Below are 21,117 nucleotides of genomic sequence, written 5' to 3' on the forward strand. Positions count from 1 at the left end.
CTGCAGAATGGCCTACCATTCCCAGAATGATATATTTTTAAATCTGAGGGATGAGTGGATTTAGTCTAACGCTAGGTGTGGGCATGCGGCTGGCTTGTTTTGACCGCCATCAGACGTATTTTGTTCAGACAAATGCAGCAGTCACCTCCTGCCGGGCCACGCTGTTAATACTGATCCTGACGGCACCAACAAATCTGTAACTTCATTGGTGTCACGTACACCTTAATTATCTTATTATGAGTCAGCTTTTAAATGAATAACAGTATGCTTTTTAATATAAATCACATGTATTACCACTGTAACAATGTGCTTTACTGATTCTTCATAATTCAGTAAATGCAAGTTATTAATTCAATAAATTGATAAGTGCCCCGCCATACCGTTGCTTTATTTATGCAAATATGAAGCTGAAGACATTTTATATTCAATTGTTTTCTATTCTGAAATGAAGAAATAATCAAAATGCTAAAGCAGACACATTAAATATTAAATCCCCTTTTTAAATGTGAGAATGACTTTTTAAAATTTTTAAAAACCCTACCTTTGGTCTGATACCGATACTCTATGTCTGTATGGACGTGACTGACTGCTGTGATGTCTTAAACGAGCACCAAACAAACAGATTACGTATAGGTTTACTTGTGGTAGGATTCAAATAATAATATGTGATGAAGAAAAAACGTCATCATGGATTACACAAATAGTGCACAACAGAATAAATCCAACTCAAGAATATATTGTAGACAAGGTATGGTAAAAGCATACTTGCATTTTATTTAGATCACGATGGATCATTTACATTTACAGCATTTATCAGACGCCCTTCTCCAGAGCGACTTACAATTAGTAGTTACAGGGACAGTCCCCCCCTGGAGACACTCAGGGTTAAGTGTCTTGCTCAGGGACACAATGGTAGTAAGTGGGATTTGAACCTGGGACTTCTGGTTCATAGGTGAGTGTGTTACCCACTAGGCTACTACCACACTTAATGGTAAGAACCATTTTCATCCCGTTGACCCCACTTGTTCATCTTCCATCCGAATACAATATCGAAATTTTCGACATTTGAACCCTTTATTCAAATATTACTGTTACTGTCAAGAATAGTTAGTCATCTGAAAATTACACTTAATACCCCATATTACCATATTATGGGGGGTTATAGCGTGGCATAACCCAGAGCGTCTCCAGGGGGACTGTCCCTGTCACTGCTGATATAAGGCGCACTGGATAAGGGCATCTGGTAAATGTTATAAATGTAAAATGTATGTAAATGTATGAGGAATGAACACAGCCAGAGTTATGATTAAATATTATAAATGATTATTTTAGAGACAGACTGGTAAAGAGACTTGCTGCATTGCTTTGAGATATATTTCATGAGACAGCGCTCCATCACTTGGGCATGGACTCGCAGCCAGTCTGCTCGCTGTCGGTCAGCTTGTCGATGATGATGCCGCTGGAGGTGAGGGTGGCGCGCAGCTCGGCGACCGTTTCCTCCGGCAGGGTGCGAGAGCGGCTCAGGATCCAGGCGTAGTTGGCGTAGACCCCGCCCAGGTTGCTGCAGCCGTACACCAAGGTGTAGTTGTCATAATCCGTCTTCAGCACCCAGTAGTTGCCAGCGGGAGCCCCTGAAATGGCGGGACGTGCATCAAGACTCAGTCAGAAGGAACACCGTCCCCATGGTGGGTGCAAAGTATTTATTAATCCTGAAGGAAATTGCTTCTCTGCTTTTAACCGTCACCCTTGGTGAGCAGTGGGCGGCCATGATAGGTGCCCGGGGAGCAGTGTGTGGGGACGGTACCTTGCTTAGTGGCACCTTGGCGCTTTGGGAGTCGAACTGGCAACCTTTCTATTACGGGGCCACTTCCTTAACCACTAGGCCACCACTGCCCCACTGCCCCAAGGCCCCAAGCCTCTCGCGTGGCAGGTGAGAATTCTACCACTGAACCCCCAATACGTGTGTGCACACTTTTTAGATTAAATTGCACAGGTCACAGTAAAGGTGGGAAAAGTTTTTACATTTCTTTTTACATCACAAAAAATTATTTTCATGGGGGGGGATTGGGGGTGCACACTGTTTATATCCACTGTATATGCTCATACAGTACAGGCCAAAAGTTTGGACACCTTCTCATTCAGTGTGTTTTCTTTATTTTCATGACCATTTACGTTGGTAGATTCTCACTGAAGGCATCAGAACTATGAATGAACACATGTGGAGTTATGTACTTAAGAAAAAGTGGAGACCTGGACTCCACAGTCACCGGACCTGAACCCAGTCGAGAGGGTTTGGGGTGAGCTGGACCACAGAGTGAAGGCAAAGGGGCCAACAAGTGCTAAACACCTCTGGGAACTCCTTCAAGACTGACGACCTCTTGAAGCTCATCGAGAGAATGCCAAGAGTGTGTAGAACAGTAATCAGAGCAAAGAAACTAGAATATAAAACATGTTTTCACTTATTTCACATTTTGTTGTTAAGTACAGAACTCCACATGTGTTCATTCATAGTTTTGATGTCTTCAGAAATAATCTACCAACGTAAATGGTCATGAAAATAAAGAAAACACATTGAATGAGATGGTGTGTCCAAACTTTTGGCCTTTACTGTGCATACACACACACACACACACACACACAGTATATGTAAAACCTCCCCTTCCCTTCTTCCTGGCTTCATCTGACTTGTATCTTTACCTGGGAAGAAGGTGACCTCCAGCTTGGCAGGCTCGCTGGGATCTGTAGGCTTGGCAGTGCCCTCGATGGAGCTGATGGTGCCATCAGACCTGAGGGAGAGATGAAGAACATGCGGCAGGTTCAACAGGAGGACCGGTGCGGTTCATGGGTCAGTAATGGCGCCGGATGAGAGGGACTCACAGCAGCTCATCGTTCACCACCTTCACCACTCCGTCACCCAGGGTGTAGGTGGCCTGGGCGCACTTGCCTTTTTGGAAGAAAGCAGGCAGCTTCTGAATTTCATGCCACCTGCCCATGTACTGCACAGAGCAAAAAAAACATTAATAAGGAACCGTGATCTATAATGGTGCCCATACTAAAAAAGAAGTAGGCACTCACCCGGGGAACATCGAAGTTCTGCTGGACGGGAGGTTCCGGGCATTTTCCGGGGTGTATGGTCTGGGCGCTCACCCCCAGAGTCGACAGGACGGCCAGACACAGCAACTGAGGAATCTGCATGGCTGCCATTTTCCAAATAGAGTCACTAAAGAAATGTAAGAAGAAGAGCTTTTCTCACCTGTACTGGACTTCAGGTTGAAGATGAAACCCCACGGCCGGGCTTTCCATATTTATAATTCCCTCTCGCTGTTCAGCCACGCCCCCAGGCGACCATAAAAGGAAACGTGACTGGTGTGTTGTGAAAACCTTATGAAACTGTGGGTGTTGCAGCAGATATTAGTGGCCAGCGGCTGACCCTGTCACTTTAACCTCTGGGGGGGGGATTTAACTTCTTAAAAAACTACTAACCTTTTCTGATAAAGCCGTTATGAAAACAAGGTGATGCAACAGGCTTTTTGTAAGTGTCCTCATTTTAAAAATATCAATTAAAAATTTTCCAGCTGGTAAACATTATGCTACAATTTGAGTGAATTTAATCAAATATAAAATGTTATTTAATATGTGTAGGTAATGTTAAAACTCATATACACAATAAATATTACACTAATTTTATTACCTGTGCCCATATGCCACAGCGCAGTGCTGTATCTTGGTGTATTGGGATTTCTTCAGTCAAACACTGACATGAGTCTGTCACTAATGTACAAAACCGATGGCTCATCTTTATAATTTAATGAAAAGGAAGAAGTGAAGTTGATAATAACGCTGATAATTGGCTTCAAAGCAGCAGAAGGATGGACGACATTGATGTCATACTAATGCTTTACATTTACAGCATTTCCCAGACACCCTTATCCAGAGTTACTTACAATCAGTAGTTACAGGGACAGTCCCCCCCTGGAGACACTCAGGGTTAAGTGTCTTGCTCAGGGACACAATGGTAGTAAGTGGGATTTGAACCTGGGTCTTCTGGGTCATAGGCGAGTGTGTTACCAGCTAAGCTACCACCACCACGCTTAACACTATAGATTTTATGAAGTTGACATTATTGGGTGGTATTATTATGTATGGCATACATAATAATTGTTTTTGAAATGTGCATGTGCGCTCCCACTGTTGCTCTCGAGAAAATGCTGCTTATCGCAGAACAGTGAGCCACGGCCTGCCATCCTTGGCCCGATCACACGTCAGCCCTCCGCCCTCCGTGTGTATTTATATCCGAATATCTGTATGCACAGGTGCTGCAGGCCCCGGCTTTCCTCCCTCTGTTGTCAAACCCCGGCGCGACACGCGAGGTAACCACACTTGTGTAACGTGATAAGGGGGCCTGTGTGACACAAGGTGTGCCAGGTCACACGCCATTCAGAAAGAGTCCACCGATGCGGTATAACTGTAAAGGTAAAGGAGTAAAGCTTTTTTCCTCCATCACCTTGATTGAGCAGTGGGCAGCCATGGGGAGGCACCCGGGGAGCAGTGTGGGGGGACGGTGCTTTGCTCAGTGGCACCTTGGCGGATCGGGATTCGAACCGGAAACCTTCTGATTACGGGGCCGCTTCCTTAACCGCTAGGCCACCACTGGCCCTAAAAATTGCATGTACACAGTCCAACAGGGATTGAACCAGGGACCTTTAGATCTTCAGTCTAACGCTCTCCCAGCTGAGCTATTTCGGCTCATGTTTGAACCTTGTGGAAGCAGCAGTCTGCCGTATTGCACTCATTGCAGAACAGATTTCCATATCTTGGAAGAAGATGTTCAGAAACTCATGTGGCGCAGGACTGAATTGTGGGTCCATCACAAAAAAAAAAAAAGAAAAACCACTGGCCAATCAGATCCATCTATTCCATTTATTGTTTGTCAGTCGGCCATTACTGGTTTATTACTTGGTGTGTATTGCAGGCTCTGTTGTCACGAGCGAGAAACTCGTGTACCCCCCTTGTGGCAGACACGCCCACCCTCAAACGCTGATGTGGCACGTAGTTGGACCGTAAAAACCAACGGAAGAGGTGTTATAATTGAGATCAATTCTTTACCAGTGATGTTGACTCGATTATTTATCTGGCACATGCATATCTAGTCAAATCCAGTTCATTGTCCTGTTGTCTCCTTTCAAGGTTGTCTCGCATTGTCCAAGTCTGAAGAAAAGAAAAATAATTGTCATGTTCTCAAACAAAAACAGCGCAGACCCCTTAAAAAAAGTGCCGTGGAACGTCCCCCATGACTTCAATTTCTCTAATGAGTCACTTCATGTCAGAAATAAAGTCACCGTCACAAAGGCCGCCGTTCATGACCCTCGGCTCCACGGCAACGTGACCCAGAGCACCGAGTTCTGGGTATAAAAGCTCAGCGTTCCGGGATTTGTGGAACATTCTGAATCCCACCAAGGTAAGATTTGCACATTTGGAAACAGAAAATGTTTGGTCCTGTGTGATTCTGTCTTTGTTTTTTGTGTGTGAATGTGACAGTGTCTGTCCCCACAGGCTGAAGATGCCCCTCACGAACATGCAGGCCACTCCCGCCCTTCTCCTGTCCGTCATCCTGCCCCTCGTCCAGGCTCAGATCCCTCACTGGGGGCCGTGCCCGGACCCCCAGGTTCAACCTGCCTTCAATTTGAAGAAGGTAAGGACCCCCCTCCCTGGATCCAGAGGATGGTGTGGCGGCCCGCTCACCGTGGTTCTGTGTTGCAGTACATGGGGAGGTGGTTCGAGGTCTCCAAGCTGCCGGCTCAGTTTGAGAAAGGGAGGTGCATCGAGTCCAACTTCACCATGAAGCCCGATGGATCCGTACGAGTTCTCAGCTCGGAACTTCTGTACGTTTGAGGGCCGTTTAATAGTGACCAGTTTGTAGGGTGCAATAATGCAATTATTGAGGCGTAAACTGCCTTCTGTTTTTACCGCACTGAAGGAAAGGAGAAGTTAAAACTATTGAGGGGACAGCAGTGGTAGAAGATCTGAAGCAACCAGCCAAACTGGGAGTGAGCTTCTCTTATGGTGAGACGTGGCTAAAGATTACTGCTAGTTTATTCAATGATGTTTTGGACAGTCAGTCTCCATGGAAACGCATGTGATCTTCATTTGACCGTCTGGCCTGCAGTGCTGCCCTACACCCCGTACTGGATCCTCTCCACCGACTACGAGACCTCCGCCCTGGTCTACTCCTGCACCGACGTCCTGCGGCTCTTCCACGTGGACTTCGCCTGGATCCTGGGCCGCACCAGAACCCTGCCTGAGGCCACCATCAACCACGCCAAGGAGGTCTTCACCAGCAGCAACATCGACGTGAGCAGGATGATCATGAGCAGACAGGCCGGCTGCGATAAGGAGTGAGAGGTGGTCAAAAACCCCACCAAAAACCCCATCATTTTGTTGAGCGATAATCTATATATTATCTGTATATATTTACTGTACATGATATATGCACTGACTGAAACCACATAAGAGAAGCTGCTTCATGTAAAGCATTAAAAGCGCAGCATTTTATCAATCTGAACAGGAGTAAGGAGACTGTAAACAGCCTGGACGGAAAATTGAAATTTTTTTTTGAGTTTCTGAGACAATTAAGAAACATCCACTAGACATGGGGGGGCATTTCACCAGAAAGCAAGACATTTCACAGGTCATCCTCCTGTGATATGCAAAATAAAGAGGTTCTTTTTTTAAAAAAAATAAATGTTACAAAAAAAAAAAAAAAAGGACTGCAATGAATATTATTCATCTGAAGTATTTAAAATTTTATGGAATATATGACCTCCAAAGCAAAGTTCAGTTCCAGTATTTAGAACTACAACCTCGTGGTGCACATTTCATTGGTCCCCCTGCCAGCCCTCAGCTTCGAGGCTGCAATGCATGATGGTCTATGTTGATACAGCTTCTGTTTATGACATTGTGAGAAGCTGTTGTATGGAAGCTGTTTTTTTTTTTTTTTTTTTTTTAACTGCTGCTTGCTCAATGGTGACAAAGTAGACGTAATGAACGTAGAAAAAAGGGAGAACGTAGGAAGCGGAGCTGTTAACCATCCCTCCTTCTGGATTATGTAAATCCATCTCCTGTCAATAAATCCCATGCAAATAGATGGGTAGCGGAGTTGTTCCTAGTTTGCATTTCACGTAGTTTGCATTTCATGCCCCAATCTCCTCTGGGACATGAAAATGCACAGGCTAATGATCGCTTTTATGTACGGAAGATGCGAAAGCATTCCTAAAAAACACACCACTGCACAGGCAAATCACCTACAGCCAAGCTTTATTTCCAGGCATGACAAAAAAAAAAATACACAAAGCAGGTTTTTAATATCAGGAGAGATACTCATCTGTATCTGGGCCAGATGTAAAATAGAAGCATGTAAAACGACAAGGTTTAGTATTATTTTCCATCAGAAATGTAAAGGCTCGAACTTGAAGACTGGAGCACAGTGATGACACAGCACAGTGTGAAAAGAGGGAGGTGAAGAAAGGAGAGCCTTAACAAAAAATGAAGTATGTGCGAATGTGCGCTCAACCAGACATTCCCATTAGCGGAACTGCAGAGGGCTTACGCGGAGGCCAATCACATCCTTCCCGATCTCCGTTACCTGTTAAGAAACAGAATAATTACTCATCAAATACATTCATATTCATTTTGTGTCTTTAATAATGTAATATAATTAGAACTATATTATTATTAAAATATTAAAAAAAAAAACTATAAAAACAGACATACTGACCTGTGTGACCCTACAGACTTGACCCTTGTAGGGGGGGCAGTAACATGCACCAGACAGCGGGCACTTCTCCACAGGCCGTCCACGGTAGAGCGGCACAAAAGAGGCGGCGCACAGGTCAAAGGGGTTGTGGGGGTCATAGTTCAGCTGGTGGGCATCGGTCAGGGTCTTCTCACAGGCTGCCAGAATCTTTCGAGTCTAACGGACAGAGACGCTGGTCAGGTCGAGCTGGCGCCATTTAAACGCACCACCACATTCACAGCTCAAATGAAAAGCAGCGTTACCTGCTGCGCCACTTCAGGCTTTGGCCCGAGCTCAAGCAGGCGGCGGGCAAACATGGCTGCGGTCTTGAAGTTGCGGAGCTTGAAGAAGAGGTTAAGGGCCGTGCGGAGAACCAGGACCATGTGGACTGGCTGAAGGTTGCAGTGGGTGAAGTATGCTGCCATCTGGTGGATGAAAGGTGAAATGGAAAACGGTAAAACGTCGGCTCTACAGCCCCGTAGTGTGTGAGGATCTCAACATGGGCCGTGAGAACATGTTAGATAGGCCTCAGGGAGATGAAGTGCAGGTCCCGTACCTCACAGAGGCGCTTCTGCTGATCCAGAGTGTCTTTGGGCAGCTTCTTCCTCTCCGTTTCCATGGTGAGGCCAACGATGTACTCTCTGCATATGGTGATGAGCTGCTGAGCCTGGGGCAAGATGGCCGAATAAGAGCAAATCTACACAGAGGACAGTCCAGTAAAGAGCTGAAGAGATCCGATACCTCTGCGATCTCCTGTTTGTTGTCGACGACGAGCAGCGGGATGGAGAGCAGGATGGCGCGGAAGCGCTCCACCGCCTCCTCGAAGCGGCCGGCCGTGGTCAGCTGGTAGCACTGCTGCAGGCGGGAGATGAGGTCCGACAGGCGAAGGCCCACGGCGGGCAGCCCGCCCTTGGCGCCCGCATCTTTCCAGTTCCTCAGAGGGTGCCCGTGCAGACAGGGCAGGGACGGCAGGCCCAGGTAGCAGGTACGGGCGCGTGACAGCGTCTGCATGAAGAGCTGCTTGTAGGGCCCGAACTGGACCACGCCCACCTGGTCATGCAGCAGCTGAGAGTGTGGACAGAATTTTACTACAGTAACGTGAAGCGATTGTCATTGTGAAACACTGCAGCACGGCACACATTCACACAATGAAACATGTCCTCTGCATTTAACAATCACCTTAAAGTGCTTTCAGACCGAACACAGCATGTTCTGCGCTATGCTCTGAAACCCATTATTTTCTATGGCTTGCGTGGTGCTGAGCACGTCACATGAGCTGTGACACATTGTCGCGCAACCAATAGAATCAAAGCATTGACGTGGGCTGTATTCGTTAGGATGCATCAGCCTCGATACCACATTTTCTAAAGTACTCGTACTAGTTTAAAATCCCCAGATACCAGGGACGGATACCATGGCCCCTTGATCAAGGGGACCTCAGTTGCATCCTTGGCGGCTCGGGATTCAAACCGGCAACCTTCCGATTACCGGTCAGCTTCCTTACCTGCTAGGCCTCCACTGTTTTCATTGTTTAATGCAATAAGGTTAATCTTCATATACGATATACTCATTAGATGATAATTTAAATATTGTTTGTTTTATGTTGACAGCTCAATAAAAACTAGGTTCTCAAATTATTAAAATATTGTCTATGAACAAAAAAGAACTTTTGAAAGATGCCATTTATAGTTTGTCCTTGGCTGGGGCTGCTAACATGCTGTGGTGCATAAAATGTTGATGGTCGTGTTTGTGGACTCACCCTCATAGCGGTCTCAAAAGATCCAGCCAGGAGGTGGTCAACAGGAAGCTGGGAGTTGTTGCACCACATCTGGGTGGGGCTCATGCCCTTTGTCGGCGGAACAAAGAAGCCTTCTTCTGTGCTGGCACCTGCACCAGCTGGCATCTCCTGTCAGTCCAAAAGCTTTGATTAGACAAGCAAGCAAGCAAGCAAGCAACGCAGTGCGGCACAATCTGGACTGGCACTCACCAGTTCTGGGGGGAGGTCCAGATCCTCCTCCACTTCCCAGCCTCCGCCTTCTTCCTTCGCCACTCCTGCCTCGTCACCCAACACATCCTGTGCATCCGCAAAGCCGTCTGAAAGGACAGGAGGAAAACGGGGTTTTCAGTGGCACCTTGGCGGTTCTGGGATTTGAACTGGGATTTGATTAACCCACTAGGCTAGGATCATGGTCTCCACTCAAGTACAAAAAGGAAGACTCACCTTCATCCAGCCTCAGCTCTGCATCCTCTCCCCAGCCTTCTCCTCCAGGAGCGTCCATGTCCAAATCAGCAGCCATCTGACCAGCCTTGCCTAAAGCACACAGCAGGGGTAAGGAACCGTCCAACTATCAGAGGAGAGTGTTAAGTGCAGAGAAGAGCTAACCCTTGGCAGCAATGGCGCCCTCAAAGAAGCCCTTGGACACAGTCAGCAAGGGCCAGTTGGTGTCCAGGGGATTGATCGGAGGTGGTGGCTGCAGCAGTTCGGCATTTGGGTCCACCTCTGGTACCTAGATCAGATTATCCCAAGGGAAACTTTTGTCAAAGTTTAACTATATAAATTTATATTATGACTACATAGCTACACAAATAACTACAGCAGATAAAACGACAAATTATAGTGCAAACGGCCATGAGAGTGAATACATGAGCTGTCAAGTATGCGATGAGGAGAGCAAATACAAACATTCAAATCTGATGGGTAATAAAAAGCAATGAGTAACATTGCACAACCCAATGGGGACCTACTGACATAACTGAAGAACAAGATGACCTACAGAATGTGGAAGAGTTGGTAGAAAATATTTCTGCATTTAGGGGCAATAAATCCTTTTGTGTGGGTGCTCTGATGGTGTGCGTGGGGTGAGAGGGGTTGTCCATGATACTAAGCAGCTTTTTCAGCATTCTCCACCTCTGCCAAGACTCCCGGGACAGAACCAGCCTTTTAAATCAGCTTGTTCGGAAGAGAAAAGCTGATTTAATTCGGGTGTGATTTAACCTGTGTGTTTCGGGGGACGATCTGCGGCAGTAGTGGGTCTTACCATCTCTTTCTCAGGGTCAAAAGTCTCCTTAAGAGCTTCGGCCTCCTCGTCCATACCGTGAGTGGCAGCAGTCAGGTAGGCCAGGGACTCTGAAAGCACACAGAGCCAGGATCAGTCACACAGTAAACTCTACATTTAAAAAAAAAAGCACCACACTACATGGAGATAATGAGAATTTTATCATGAGAATAATTCACAAATATAGAAACTCACTCTGGCCACAGTTCTTCAGGATGCGCACTCGCTCGCTGACATCCCCCAGATACAGAGCACCTTGATAATGACCACTCATGTCCTTCCGGATCTCGGCTACGACACAAGACACGACTCAGTTAATGTCCCCGTCGTCACAAAAACAAGAAGGTACGAGGGACACCACCAAATATTAAACACAAGCATTAAATCACAAATCTACTACAACATTTTAATGAAGTGATTGTCATTGTGAAACCATCACCCTTAGTGAGCAGTAGGCAGCCATGACAGGCTGCCCACTGTCATGAAACATGTCATAGAACATGCTTCGCTGACTTTCCATGGCTATTCTAGACTACAATCAGGCCAGCATGTTAAAACCATTCAACAATTTTACTTCGTCTGTAACTGGGGACTATAATCGACTGCAATTGTGCTCGCCTGCTACAGAGGTTAACCAGTCATCTCCACCTAGTGGTGTTTCCTTATATGGCTTAATTATACTGATCAGCCATGGAAACTTTTTATTTTTGTTCACTTAAAAATACTTCAATATCAAATCGCACACACACACAAGATCGTACCGATCTTCATCATCTTGCGCAGCTTGGCCAGATTGCCAGTGATGAGGTAGAGGAAGGTGAGCTTGTCGAAATTCTTGGTCCTCTGGTAGCACATCTCCACCACCTGGTGGTGACCCTGGAGCAGCGCCGCCTCGCCCAGCCGCTCCCAGCAGCTGCGCTCGTCCAGCGCCTTGGCAGCCTCCAGCGCCACCTGCACAAAGGACCCAAGCTTATCCAATAAAAGATCAAATGTACATGACAACCCGAGCAGGTCCGGACAGAAACACACCTCAATGTTGCCACACTCCAAGGCCAAGCTGAAGCGGGTCTTCTCGTCCTTTACAAAGTGCAGCGCCACCTCTGGGTAGCCCTTCTTCTGCAGGTAGGCAATGATGGACTGACCCACCAGCTTGGCATTGCGCACCATGTGCAGAACCTGACAAGTTCGGCAACAGCATGAGCGCCAGCAGAAAGGTCATATTCAAAACGGACCACACGACAAGCCGACGAGCGGCACGTCCCCTCACCTCCTCGTACTTGCGGTTGACCAGGGCCAGTTTGAAGCGGTACTCGGTGGGATCGATGTTGAGCACGCGAGGGCGGCACTCTCGGTCCAGGCAGTAGACGCTGTTGCCCCTCACGCGTGTGACGTAGATGGGCAGGTCCAGCGTCCGGATAATTCCGTGGTCTCTGCAGAGGGAACGTTCATTACAGAAACGATAACACTATAACAAATCGTGGATTTTTTTTTGAGACTGGTAGGACTGCTTGAAAAAGAGCGTGAGAGAGAGTCATCAGGACATTTAAGCAGTTTTATGTAACAATAAAAAAAAAATGCATAATTAATAGTTTACCAGCTTAAGATCTCAACATATGTACATATGTACACGTAATTCGTTTTGGCTTAAATCGATATGCATATCACTGGATCCTTTAAAAAAAAAGTCATAGTTCTTCTATAATTGAATTACAAAAAATATGTAGTGCCATATTGTACAATATGATATAGTAAGAACAAAAGTCTAGAGCCCTGCCATATGCTCTCTAAAATTTGTGCAAATGGGAAAAGATAAGAAAAAAAAAAAACCCATTAAAAGTCTAATCTACCAGAAAATTGTTAAACTAAACTTAATTGTTAAAAGCTGAACTTAAACGACAAGTGCTTTAAAGTGATTGTCACATGTGATACACAGCAGCACAGCACACGGTGCACACAGTGAAATTTGTCCTCTGCATTTATCCCATCACCCTGAGTGAGCAGTGGGGAGCCATGACAGGCGCCCGGGGAGCAGTGTGTGGGGACGGTGCTTTGCTCAGTGGCACCTTGGCGGATCGGGATTCGAACCGGCAACCTCCTGATTACGAGGCCGCTTCCTTAACCGCTAGGCCACCACTGGCCCAGCTTGGCATATGCTGGAATATGGAAGTGCTGGAATATGGAAGCAACGCACGCAGCACCAAGTGATGTGGTTCACTGCGTCATGCCAGCAAAGATATTTGCACAGACTTGCACTAGTTTTATACGTTGGGGTTGTAAATGTAGATAAAACTTCTCTCGCGCAGTCTTACAGGAACTATGTACATCGTATTACATTCATGTGTCAGATTTCAATGACTTTTCCAGAACTTTCCATGTTTATTTTCGTATTCCCAAACTTTTCTAGGCCTGGAAAAGGTACCGTACCCAGAGGTGAGGGCGTATTTGATGTGGTTGGAGGTGGTGTAGATGAACACGCCGCTCTCGTCCCAGGCGCCGCTCTTCACTCGGATGTTCTCGTGGATGTTGCACAGACTCTCCAGCTTCCTGTTGCAGATCATGATGGCTGCGCGGAGGGAATGATGATAACGGTGTAACGGAATGTTAAGCGACAAATTTCCCATCAGCGGAGGCACATGGCTTAACATGGTGCAGTTCTACAGAGTGGGCCATTTATATGGATACGCCTTGACAATCCAACACAATGGGCAGCACATTTTTTACAGATTTTATAAGTGGTCAGAAACTTGTAAATAACTCATGAAAGAATAAAGTTACGTTAAAACACCATTGTTTTTCTTGTGAAATTACCAATAAATTTGATGTGTCACATGACCCTCTTCCTATTGAAACCACAGCAGTTGGATCCAAGATGGCCGACTTCAAAATGGCCACTATGGTCACCACCCATCTTGAAAAGTTTGCCCCCTCAGATATACCATTCCCATTTTATTAAGGTGTATCCATATAAATGGCCCACCCTGTATTTCCACTCTGAATATATTTAAATACAACATTAGATGTCTGTAGACGTACCGTGTTTCGCCAGCAGGGCCACGTGGCTGGTGTCGGCGCTCCACACCACGTACTTCACCTTGGGGATTTTGACAACGGCGAGCGACCGTTTCTGCTGCACGTCAAACAAGGTGACGCCATCAGCGTCGCGCAGGAGCAGGGAACCTGTGCCGGCGTAGAAGATTTCTTCACAGCTCGGAACCTGCACCTTCTTCACGATCTCGTTCTTCAGGTTCTTAATCAGCAGCTAGGGAATGAAGGTGAAAGTCCACCGTGAGTTCTGACCTGATTATTCTGGGTCCGCGCGCAATGGCCGAATTCTAAACCTTACCGAGTGCATTCGGTCCAAAACGGCGAACCTGTTCCTGGCCACCCAGACAGCAGTCAGACCAGAGGAGCGTTTTCCCTCAGGAGCTGTGGAAGCACAAGCTTTATTCATATAGCACTTTTTCATACATGAAATGCAGATCAAGATGGTTGAACAAAAAAAAACGATTAACACATTTGATTATCATACCATAAAAAAAGACAACAAAAGGACTGTTTAAAATGGAGAAAACAATGGAGGCTGAGAAGAGAGAGAAAATTGACAGCGGGCCAGTTTACCATCAGGATTCTGGGAGTCGCTCTCTCGTGGGATGGAATACAGGTCATATGTGCTGTTCTCCAGGTTAGTCGCTCTCTGAGAACCGAGACAGAATCAGTTAGGGCACGTTCACGGAAAACGGACTCCTGTAGGGTCAGTGGTTTCTTAGCGGGTAAGGCAGTGGACTCAAATCCCAAACCGCCAAGGTGCCACTGAGGTCCCTTTGGTCAAGGTACCGTCCCCCAAACACTGCTCCCTAAGGGCGATGGGTTAAATGTACAGGACAGACCTTATTGTGTCACTCTTTGCGTAGAAACTGAATAGATTTTTAAAAATACATTTTAAAAACTTACGGTACAAAGCAGGACGGCGTTCTCGGCTGGGTTGTACGACATGCTGAACACAGGAAACTTTGAGCCGCTACAGGCCAGAGAAAGATACATTTCGTTCAGGAACTAATCTCACAGCTCCACGAGCGATTGCATGCATTATGGCCTGAAAGAGTGTGTGAACGTTGCAAGGGCGGAGCCACCTGCGGAGCTGCATGACCGCCGTGTCCTTGCTGCTGTTGAAGTCGAGCTGGCGCAGGAAGCGGTCTTTGACGTAGTACAGCATGTTTCCGTACACGGCGTAGGCCGGGCGCTCCCTCTCCAGCTTAAACACCAGCATCCCGCTGTCATGGCCTGGAACGCAACACACGCTTTTATCACCACGGGATTCTAAAACGACGCGTGTGTGTATATAAGAACCGATTTCAGGCGTTCTACTCACCAGCAGCGAACAGGTTCAGGTTGGGGTGAGCTCCCAGCACCCAGAAGCGATCATGGTCTCGGCGGAAGGTCTGCACGCCGGTTCTCTTGGACATGTCCCACACGCGGATGCTCTTGTCCTCGGAGTTGGACAGGATGAGCTCCTGGCGTGGGTGGAACACGGCGCAGGACACGTTGTTGTAGTGTCCTCTGCAGGTGTCCAGCTCCCAAGCCTTAGACTCTGCAGCACAACACGGGGAGGACAATGTGACTGTAAAATCACATATGGTCTTGGTACGAAGACCAGGGAGAAAAGGGAGAAACATGAAGCCACAGCTCACCGTTCATCCTCCAGATCTTGACCTGCCGGTCGTCAGCACCTGAGACGATGAGAGGCATGCTGGGATGGAAGGCAGCCCAGTTGACCCCACGGTCATGACCCTTTGGAAGGTGACAGTCAGTATTCAAAACCATCAAGTTCTATAAGCCTGATAGCACTACACTCGAGCATGTGACGTACTGACTGGACAGGGTTAAACAGTCCAGAACGAGGAAGTGGGGGTCGTGTGAGAGCTGTCAATCATGCCGACAGGCTCCTCCCACTTTTAAACCTTATTTAATCTTCTAGGAGTCAGAATTGCTGGGTGGAGCTGAATCGGAATACAGCGTACTGGAAAGTACTGATATTTTTATAAATGACCTAAACAATGAAAATTGTGCAGCCTTTACCAGTATATCTGTATCTAGATATTAGCAATGAAATAGACATTCATATTTAACGTACTACACACTGACCTCCAGAACATGTTTCACTACAGCATCTGACGCGCCAAACAAATCCACGCCGGTGATGCCGCGCACCTCCGTCTCCACGGCACCGGGGGACAGATTCTTCTTCCTCAAACCTGGAACCAACATTCACATCCCGACGCAAGAGGGGGAGGGAGGGACGACCAAGTACACGTAACACGGGTGGAGATACAAACAGAGGAGAGGAAGAGAGGTGGGAACACAAAACTCGTTAGATATTTCAACACAGATCTTAAAAAACACACACACACACACACACACACACACACACACACACACACACACACAGGACTGCTGAACACTAACAGGTGCCAGGAATCAGCAACACAATCCATATTCATATTCTGAACGGGAAAAAATTTAAATAAAAAAAAAAAAAAAAAAAAAAAAAAAACAGTATTCAACACAAACATACAGACAGAGGAATCACAAAAAGCCATTTGATTGGGTGTTTATGATCAGATTTCCAGCACCACTACAGCATGAACGTGAGGAACAATTGGTGATTGTGCTGATGATTCGGGCACATCAAGCTCTGGGTGAACAGCCAGTCCAGGACAGGACAGGGTCTCGGTACAGAACCGCTGAGCAGGACCGCGGTACGGGTGCAGATGTCTCTGGAGGAGCATGGGTAGCGAGAGGAAGTGGACGGGGATGGATTTGGGCTGTTTGGGCTGATGGGGTGGGGTGGTGTGCTCTGGATTACACGGAGAACACGTGTTAGTGATGTGCTTCAGCCATGCTCATTAAAAAAAAAAAAAAATTAAAAATGAACCCCAGTCATAGTCAATTCAGGAAATATTATTCAAAAATATTTTGTTTTAGTTAAAAGCATCGCAGGTACCAATCAGCAGAGGACGGCAACGCCCGTGACAGTCATGCTCACAACGTTACTGTTCAGCCTTCACGCAGTCGAGACAAATTCAGGACATGTTTTAGACATCAAACGAATGCAACGCAATCGGTAGAGAAAATATTACACGGTTATGGAAACTGCATGACAGGACAGGAGACACTCAAGATAGTAGTCAAGATAAGAGGAATTAGAAACATTAAGAGACAATCAAAGCATCACATGACATGACAAGTGTTAACTCATGCAGAGATGCAGAAACACCTCACCAATAGTAATTTTTTGATTTCTCATTATTCTATCTACCATATTAATTCTCATAACCTTGTTAGGGCTGGGTTAGACTGAAAAGAAAGGAAAGAGAGGTGTTTCTGCACATAGCCCACTGAACCCTGAAATGCACACCCAGGAAAAGGGAAGGCAGTGGGAAAACCGACTGCTGACCCCGTCCGCCCACCCGCCCGCCCGCTTCCAGGACCGACCCATCCCCAACCCAGCCTCCACTCGACCACACGCCCTCACCAGAGATATCCCACACGCGCACAGTCTGGTCCAGGCTGGCCGACACCACCAGGTCCTCAGAGGGGTGGAACTGAGCACACATCACGTAGTGATTATGTCCCGTCAGGACGCTGGAAGAACAAGAGGCACAAAATTAGTAAAGCACAGCAATGCATGTTCTTTGGAAGGAAAAAAATAAAAAATACTGCCACCAGTAGAAGAAGAACAGCTGCAACTTTACATGAAGGATTTTTTGAGGATTGATTGACACTGGAGGGACTGCTCTATGGCTTTAGATTTATTTAAATGTTTGCTTAAATGACTATACTCACCACACACAAGTCCTGGACTGCCAGTTCCAGATGCGGATGGTCTGGTCATCAGAGGCACTCAAGATCCATGGGTACTCCTGGGAAGATATGAGGACCAGGCAAATGAAAACACTAAAAGGGTTTTGCTCTCCAAACAGTGTTGACAGCTAATAAAATGTTGAAGTAATGTACCAGCAGCTTAAAAATATCATATTTAAAAAAAATATATATATATATATATATATATATATATATGTGTGTGTGTGTGTGTGTGTGTGTGTGTGTGTGTGTGTGTGTGTGATGCAACGTTTAAGTACAAACCGCCTCTGCCTAAAAACTGGGGTCTTTTCTGTAAGTCTGATGGCGATGCACTGCATTATGGAGTCTGTAGTTTGCGCGTTCTGCGCTTCATATCGCCGTGCCACTATAATAAATCTATATTATATGACTACCACAGGAGAGCCCGTCTTTGAGTAAAGCATTACAACAGACTATCACTAAATGGAGAAGGTTAAGGCACACGTTAGTCAGAAACTGGAAACGTTACATTTAGGTTTGTTTTGTAAGATAACTCCCTGTATGTATATAGTTCTGTAATTCTAATTGTACAAGTATGAATGTGTATACTTATTTACATATTTATACATCAATAAAAAAAAGAAACAAAAGATTTAAGGGTGAGGAGTTTCTAGATTTAAGTTGTGCCTTTATTTTATAAAATCTCATGATTCCTTCACCACAAGGCCAGTTCAAAGCCAGGATCTGGACCGTAAGTGTAGGTCAAAGCCAGTCCTGCCTCCACGACCCTATTACTTTATGCAGTTCTGGGTGGGTTTGAAATTTAAACGGTTTCACTGGTATAATCCACATGAGTAAGAAAGAACAAGTAACAGACAAAATGAAGCCAAAGGAGGCTGGGACTCACGTGGTGGAAGAAGGTAGTGCGAATGTAATCCAGGTGCCCGAGCAAAGTGAAGAGGCATCGGCGCAATTTGTAGTTCCACACCTGAGAGGAAAGGGAAAGAGAGGAAAAAAAAAAAAAAGTGAACAGAGGCAAAGCGGGGACGTTTTGGCCATCTGCATCACACACGACCGAAACATTCCAGACCTTGATCTTGTAGTCATCACCGCCAGAGACAAATAACGGCTGTTGCTTGTGGAAGTCAATCCCTCTGACTGGCCCTGCGCAACAACCCGTCCAATCAGCACACACTCCCCATCAATGCAGAACACACTTTATAGAAAAGTGCACCGTACCATCATGCTCGTCGAACTTGTCGATAAGGGTGCACATGCGGTAGTCCCACAGCTGGATGACTCCGTTGTGCAGGCTGGCCAGGATCCAGGGTCTCTTAGGATGGAAGCTGAGCCCTGAAACACAAACATGTTCTCAATGAGGCGCCAGGTTGCTGACAGTTCTGGTTTGAATGGGCAAACAAAATTCAGGCTTTTTAAAAGGCCACTTTCATCAAAATTGTTATTCTAAGCAGACATTGAGAGTGCCAGATGCTCTTCTAAAATACAGCATAACTGTATTTTATCTTAAGTAATATGTTATAATTTTAATTTGATCAGGGGTAGTAGTAGCATAGGGGTAACTCACTCGCCTATGAACCAATAGACCCGGGTTCAAGTCCAGGCTCATATTATCTTTAGTGCTGCAAGCCACTAGTCGGCGACTGAGATATTTTAGTTCGATTTGCGTTCATGTAACCGCACAAACGGCGGACTATGGAGAGGTTTGACTCGTTTGACTTAGAAAAAAAGAAATGTAGGGATATACTTTCTACTACTCACTATTCCTGATTTAATAATATCATATACAGTACAGTGTTGGTAGATTCTCACTGAAGGCATCAAAACTATGAATGAACACATGTGCAGTTATGTACTTAACAAAAAGAGGAGACCTGGCCTCCACAGTCACCGGATTTTTCCAAAATCAAATTTTAAAACTTTATAAGGATCCGCGGAAAACCGGAAATATTTCAGATCATTTGAACCAACCGACCCCCCGAGATCGCACACGTTGAAAAGGTAGTATGACAGTAGAAAGAAGCAATCCTGCGTGTTTTCACCTTTCTGGCTGCATTACAGTAAATCGTGTTGCAGTCGCCGAATAAAAAAAATGTTCTTGACTGGAAAGCATCATCTGTGTTGCCAGATGCAGGTCACTGGGGCAGAATATTCACTTTACACGATCCCTGTAACAGATCTATAACAGATCCATTTCTTTGCAACGTTAACAAGATTATATCCGGATTTTATCTCGCAGCGGTAATCTATATCATACACATAAAAAACAGAAAGGGTTTCCTTTTGAACATAATTCGATGTTCGGCCGCTCCCCAAAGGCAGCGAGCTACGTGGCTAAAGCGAACGCCGCAGCAAAAACGCGAGACAAAACTGGCGCACAACACGACAAAAAGCGACGACGGGCCGCCAGGAACGCTCACGGCGCTCACACGGCCAGCGTCAGACCCGCGGAGAAGTGTTTTTATCCGGGCGAAAGCAGCCGCCTGCTAGCGGCCTTTACCCTTAACGCGGGCCGACTTCGTCTCGAACTTCGTCAACATCGTCGCCGCGGCGCGGGTGGAAAGCTGTCCAGGTGAAAGCAGGAGGGCGCCGTCTGGTTCTGGTTCTGGTTCTGCTGCTGGTTTGACGGGAGTCGCCCAACGCGAGTCCGCAGCGCGTCTCCGCTTCCTCAGCTGACACGTCGACGCGAGTCCAGGCTGCCGCTTCCGGTTCGGGGACAATAAAGTTGCGCGAATTCAAACTCCAACGGCGCAGGTTCCACGTCCGCCAGTCGCATTATAACGACTTTTATATAGCATAATGCAATATATAGAATATGTATTATATGTATTAAAATGTGTTCAGTTATTTCACAATTCCATGTTGCTATTATATATCATTCTCTTATTTATTTATATTGTTAATAATTCATAAATGTAATTTATTTATTTAATTTTGAACAATTTAGGTTTTTTTTACTTTAATGAGAGATAAAATCTTCTATTCTAACTATTTCTCTGTAATCACGGTATAATTTCAATATCTATGAGGTAACACATAGGTATAAGGTGATAGCATGTCACAACCAAAACCACGTATTTTTAAGTGAGAAGTGAACTTTGTCCTCTGCATTTAACCCATCACCCTTCTCAAGTGTATGAGCAGGTAATATCGCCACTTCAGAATTGATCATGCTGCATTTGTCAGCAGTAACATCATCAATAAATACAAGGAAACCAGTTCCATTGGCAGCCATACATGCCCACACCACCACCGTGCTTCCCTGATGAGGTGGTATGGTTCCTTTCCTTCTCCATATCCTTCTCCTCCAATCACTGCGGTACAAGCTTGTCTTTATCTCATTCGTCCGTGGGTTTATGTTCCTGAACTGTATTTTATTTAGAGCTCACCAATGGTTTCCATCTTGTGGTG

At 46.0% G+C, this 21,117-nt stretch overlaps 3 protein-coding genes across 3 annotated transcripts; 1 reads left to right on the plus strand and 2 right to left on the minus strand.

The window, feature by feature from the left end:
- Positions 1 to 1,395: 1,395 nt before the first annotated feature.
- On the minus strand, positions 1,396 to 3,249 carry apoda.2 (apolipoprotein Da, duplicate 2). Its single transcript, XM_028975587.1, has 4 exons — positions 3,076 to 3,249; positions 2,878 to 2,996; positions 2,698 to 2,786; positions 1,396 to 1,631 (listed from the first exon to the last, which is right to left on the minus strand). Exons 1-4 carry the CDS (start codon positions 3,202 to 3,204, stop codon positions 1,396 to 1,398), a joined length of 573 nt encoding a protein of 190 aa, XP_028831420.1. The 5' UTR covers positions 3,205 to 3,249.
- Positions 3,250 to 5,210: 1,961 nt separating this feature from the next.
- apoda.1 (apolipoprotein Da, duplicate 1) lies at positions 5,211 to 6,765 on the plus strand. The gene is made up of 5 exons (XM_028978480.1): positions 5,211 to 5,458; positions 5,554 to 5,692; positions 5,761 to 5,882; positions 5,978 to 6,063; positions 6,167 to 6,765. The coding sequence occupies exons 2-5, from the start codon at positions 5,561 to 5,563 to the stop codon at positions 6,397 to 6,399; spliced, it is 573 nt and encodes a 190-aa protein (XP_028834313.1). The 5' UTR covers positions 5,211 to 5,458; positions 5,554 to 5,560; the 3' UTR covers positions 6,400 to 6,765.
- Positions 6,766 to 7,340: 575 nt separating this feature from the next.
- On the minus strand, positions 7,341 to 20,412 carry copa (COPI coat complex subunit alpha). Its single transcript, XM_028978124.1, has 29 exons — positions 20,207 to 20,412; positions 18,928 to 19,041; positions 18,779 to 18,852; positions 18,596 to 18,676; positions 17,692 to 17,768; positions 17,381 to 17,490; positions 15,991 to 16,100; positions 15,537 to 15,636; positions 15,218 to 15,436; positions 14,979 to 15,129; positions 14,800 to 14,866; positions 14,467 to 14,542; positions 14,192 to 14,274; positions 13,882 to 14,107; positions 13,273 to 13,411; positions 12,116 to 12,278; positions 11,878 to 12,024; positions 11,610 to 11,799; positions 11,044 to 11,139; positions 10,831 to 10,919; positions 10,176 to 10,299; positions 10,014 to 10,103; positions 9,780 to 9,886; positions 9,552 to 9,698; positions 8,534 to 8,857; positions 8,349 to 8,459; positions 8,056 to 8,217; positions 7,775 to 7,969; positions 7,341 to 7,642 (listed from the first exon to the last, which is right to left on the minus strand). The coding sequence occupies exons 1-29, from the start codon at positions 20,244 to 20,246 to the stop codon at positions 7,583 to 7,585; spliced, it is 3,672 nt and encodes a 1,223-aa protein (XP_028833957.1). The 5' UTR covers positions 20,247 to 20,412; the 3' UTR covers positions 7,341 to 7,582.
- Between the last annotated feature and the right edge of the window lie 705 nt (positions 20,413 to 21,117).

Source organism: Denticeps clupeoides, chromosome 4, assembly GCF_900700375.1.
Source record: "Denticeps clupeoides chromosome 4, fDenClu1.1, whole genome shotgun sequence".
Lineage (NCBI taxonomy): Eukaryota > Metazoa > Chordata > Actinopteri > Clupeiformes > Denticipitidae > Denticeps > Denticeps clupeoides.